We start from the raw sequence: 4739 nt of genomic DNA, 5'->3' as shown, positions 1-4739 counted from the left end.
GTCAGTTCTTGTGTTGTAATGCTATTGGTGACATCCTGGATCCTGGTCTTGAGTTCTTCAATTGTGTGTGGATTTGTTTCGGATACTCTTCCCTTTAACGTCCCCATAAGTAAAAGTCACACGTGGACAAGTCTGGTGACCGAGGAGGCCACAAGCCTTTGCTGATTGTCCTCTCTGGTGTAAACATCTCATGCACAAGGGACAATGAGGCAGCTGATGTGTGGCATGTTGTACCGTCCTGCTGAAAGTAACATAACTGACGCTCCTCTTCGGTCAAGTGTGTATAAAACTCCTCCAGGATTCCCATATACACGTCACTGTTCACTGTCGTCTCAAAGAATATGGGCCCAATAACGCGTGTGGCGGAAATGGCACACCAAACACCAATCTTCTCATCATGCAAGGGTACCTGGTGGATTGCGTGTGGATTTTCTGTCGACCAATACCGGTTGGTTTGGGAATTTACGTACCCAGACAGGTGGAACCACGCCTCGTCACTCATGATGAGCATTAGTGGATCCAAGAAACCACTGGCAACATTGCTCAACAGCCATGAACAGAAATGCACCCTCTTCTGCAGGTCAGGCTCCTTCAGTTCGTACACAACACTTATCCGGTACGGTTTTAACTTCAGTCCCCTTAAAACACGTCTGCAACTTCTCTCACTCGCATGAACCTGTTGACTCAATCTCCTGGTTGACTTTCGAGGACTTCTTCTCATTATCTCTTCCACCTGCATCTTTAATTCAGGTGTGCAGACAGATGGTCGTCTGTTCCAGGGAGCATTTTGAACCGATCCTGTACGCCGCCATTTTTCAATCAATTCCTGAATGGTGCTTTTTGCTGGCACAGAACGTCCTGGATTGTTTTTACACAATGCTAGCATGCTAAAGGCATGCTAGCCCCTTACAAGGGTTACGCCCTTTTCTCGAATATTAATATAGAAAGGAGGCAGCAGGGATGGTCTATGCGATTTAATAATTTATATTAACTTTATTGATTATAAATTATATAGTATCAAAGTACCATAGCAGACATTATGGCCTTTGGCCATAATCATTAGGATAGGTGATGAGATGGAGATGAGAGTGAGGTGCACTGAACGCCACAACACAGTAAAGGGAAGGGTTAGTTAGACGAATGCATGTTATCTTCCGATCATGGGGCTGCTCAGGATCATGATGAGAGACACAATGAGCCCTGTTAGAAGAGATGGATTACTGTGCATATGATGGGAAGATGTAGTGCGAATCTGAATGGATGGCAAAGGCAGCTGCGATGTCTTGATCTGGATGATTTGGTGGGAGTGAATAACGGTATAAAGTAAAGAGGAGGGAGAGTGGCGGGTGGCGAACAGGATGTTGTGGAGCATAATCGATATCACTGTGTAGAATATCAAGGAAAAGGGGATGCTTCTGAGCCAGTCTATTGGTGATGTAGGAAAGTCGAAGCTTTTCAATGTGGTACAGGATGTGAGGAAAGGAGATGCGATCATACAGATCTTGTGTAGGGCTGGGTAGCTTTATACGATATGCAATACGCAGGGCTTGTCGTTCTAGGATCTTGAGCTTGCTGTAAAAGGTTGAATGTGCAGCGACCCAAGCTATGAACCCATAGGCTAGGACGGGTCGTAGGAACACCTTATATGTTGTGAGAATGGTATCTGCTCGTAGGCCCCAGGTTGTGCCAGAAAGTCGGCGAAGAAGATTCAGTCTATTGTAGGCTTTAGTGATAATCTGAGCTAAGTGAGGACGCCATGTGAGGTGAGTACCGAATGTAATGCCTAGATACTTAACGTGTTTGGTAGGTTTGATAGGAGTATCAAGAACATTAAGGTTCAGGCGTGTTGGGTTTCTATGGACGCGGGACCGTCTCTTAGGGTCAAGAAAAACTATTGCTTGAGTCTTCTCAGAATTTAGGCGTAATCGCCATTTCGAGCACCAACTAACAAAGATATCGATGGCAGATTGGAGTGCTGTGTTCAGTTGATGGATCGTTTTGCCGAGAGCAAGAAAGGCCGTGTCGTCTGCAAACTGGAAGAGATGTACATTTGAAGGAAGTGGAGGAAGATCGGCAACGAAGGGCAGATACAAAAGTGGAGATAATGCTGAGCTCTGTGGAACTCCGGAATGAATAAAGACAGGGTGTGATAAGGAGTTGTTTACAGATATGTATGTTATGCGACATGATAGAAAGTTGAAAATGAATCGGATGTAGCACATTGGTAGTTTACAGAACAGAAGCTTAAAGAAAAGCGCAAGATGCCACCTTATCGAAAGCTTTCTCAAGGTCAAATAGAAGTAAACATGATGGCTGTGAGCGGTTAAAATGATTCGTAATGAGATTGGTGAGGCGTAAGAGCTGGTCATGAACACCAATGCGAGGACGGAAACCTGCTTGATGGAGTGGAATGATGCGATGGCGAGTGAAATGTGGATGAAGTCTGTTAACAAGAATGCGTTCGAGAATTTTGCAGAAAACAGTGGTTAATTGGATTGGACGGTAAGATGATACTGAGGTAGCTGGCTTGTTAGGTTTTAGAAACATTAAGGTCTTAGAGGTTTTCCAATTGACGGGAATGAAACCGGTACGTAAAATGAAAGTGAAAATATGGGCTAACAGGAGCAGTAAACATAAAGGACTCTCTTTAATGTGACGGTAGGTGATAGGGTCCATGCCTGGAGCAGTGTTACGTTTGCGAGCTGTGACTTCATACGAATTTCTGGTACTGTGATAGGTGTGGTAAGTTCGTGAGGAGCTGGAAAGGTATGCTTTGTACTGGGTTGAAGATGACGAGAATCAACATTAAACGTATATGCCGGATGGCGTCGTTCAGATCTTTCAGGAGGAAATGGCATGAAGATGGTTTGGAGGTGATTTGCAAAGGCATCAGCTTTGGTACTATCTGAGGTGAGTGGATGATCACCGTCAATGAGAGGATAAGGTGTTCGAGTGAGTTTGCCAGTCAATGCGTTAAATCTCTTCCAGTATTTGGTAGGATGTGAAGTTGCGTCCAGTGTATTGCACGTTTTGACCCAGTTTCGAAGTTTATAGGCTATAACGTAGTTTCGAACCGTACGTTGGAGTTGTCGGTGATGGCGGAGAGCCTCCTCGTTCTTTGTACGTACGTAATCTCGGTAAAATTGTCGAGAACGTCTGATCATGTGAAGGTATTGAGGTGGTAAGCGAGGACGCCATGGATGTACTTGCGAGGTAGGTATATTCTCGGCAGATGCTGTATGGATAGAAGAGGTGATAGTATCCAGCGCCGAGTATAGTTCATCCTCCGTATTTGGTGGTTCGAGATGTTCAAGCTTAGAAGTGAGATGAACTCTATAGTAATCCCAATTAGCTTTGTCAAATCTAGGGACCTCGCTCGGTGGAATGTTTACAGAACAGTGATGTCGAAAGGAACGTTTGATAGTTAACTTGACTGGAAGGTGGTCGCTGCCAAGAGGGTCTAAGACTTCGATATGGCATTTGCCGGCAAGGGTAGTTGAGGTGATGACAACATCCGGTGTGGTATCTGAGAGAGGGCGTGTTGATTTTGGAAGTTTATGCAGAATGCAAGGTATGGGTGTTGTAACGAAGTCCTGGAATTGAGCCTTCTGGTAAGCGGGTCTACTATGAATGTTAATATCGGCCATGATAATGAAGTGGCGAAAATTGTTTGCGATATACTGAAGAAAGGAGTATGGTATTGCATGGCCGGGGCGAACGTAGATGGTCGCCAAGGTGATGTATAAAGCTTTGAAATAGACGGTTGTGATAAGATATTCTAGAAGGTTGGAAATAGGAGCTTGGAAAGTACGATAAGGTAACTGAGAAGCAAATCCAATGAGTACGCCGACATTGGCGCGGAGGGCTGGTGTTTGATTGTCGGCTCGAAAGATCTGGTATCCTAAGAACTTACAAGACATGCGAGGTGTGAGATGCGTTCCGTTTAGTAGAAACGCTGATGCATGTTCTTCCAGAAGAAGTTGTTCGAAGAGAGGTTTATGTTGATTGAGGGAACTGATGTTGCGAAAGATAATAACGATATCCATGAAGAAATTCATAATTTCAAACAGATGTTTCCAAGCGGGTGGTGTGAAAGTGAACTCGTTGGCCTGTATAGGTGGCATTGAAGGTAACGTGGAATATGCAGCGGGCAGCATACTGTACTTGTTGTAGTACATGCGGCCGTAGAAAAGGATGAACGTTTTGTAGCGTTAATGTGATGAACTGAAGAAGTTGAGATACTGTAACAGGCTGAGAATCAGGTAGTACATTGGAGGAATGAGTGGGGTCGGTCGTTGGTTCACTTTGAGTGCGAAGTGGTGCCACTAAGTGAGGTTTGTCCGGTGAAGGTGCGGGTCGAGCTTAACACTTAAAGCTATAAGTCGGATGTTGTTCAGGACAAGCGGGGCACTGCGGTGGACGCTGCAGGTTCGGACAGGTACGTGTGGAATGGAATGCAGCACAGTATCCGCATTTCAAATTATTCCTGCAGTTGGCGCTGGTTTGCGTGTTATATTCTTGACAACGCTCGCAGCGGATTGGTACTAGTCGTGCAGTGCGTGAGGGCTCGACACGATGCCGTTTGCGATATATATAAGCTCCGTTATCAAGAAGCTGGTTGATGGTGTCCTGCGATTGAGATAACACTCGGACCATGTAAGTGGGACCTCGGTCGTTTCTAATGCGGATGCACTTGGAAACTTCCCTCTGTGCCCTTCCTCTGTGAGTTCTTGTAGAAT

At 45.2% G+C, this 4739-nt stretch overlaps 1 protein-coding gene across 1 annotated transcript; it reads right to left on the bottom strand.

Moving 5' to 3' along the window:
- Window positions 1-2615: 2615 nt before the first annotated feature.
- LOC145676631 (uncharacterized) lies at window positions 2616-4178 on the bottom strand. The gene has a single exon (XM_081747463.1). The coding sequence runs from the start codon at window positions 4176-4178 to the stop codon at window positions 2616-2618; it is 1563 nt and encodes a 520-aa protein (XP_081603589.1).
- Between the last annotated feature and the right edge of the window lie 561 nt (window positions 4179-4739).

This window comes from Thermobia domestica, unplaced genomic scaffold (assembly GCF_964235325.1).
Source record: "Thermobia domestica unplaced genomic scaffold, izTheDome1.hap1.1 HAP1_SCAFFOLD_253, whole genome shotgun sequence".
In the NCBI taxonomy this organism is placed as follows: domain Eukaryota; kingdom Metazoa; phylum Arthropoda; class Insecta; order Zygentoma; family Lepismatidae; genus Thermobia; species Thermobia domestica.
The sequence above is the reverse complement of the archived record's forward strand: the minus strand, read 5'-3'. Positions and strand labels throughout refer to the sequence as shown.

Bases quoted from the DNA above. Each gene is read 5' to 3' on its own strand.
- LOC145676631 (XM_081747463.1), bottom strand. From the start codon at position 4,178: ATGTACTACAACAAGTACAGTATGCTGCCCGCTGCATATTCCACGTTA.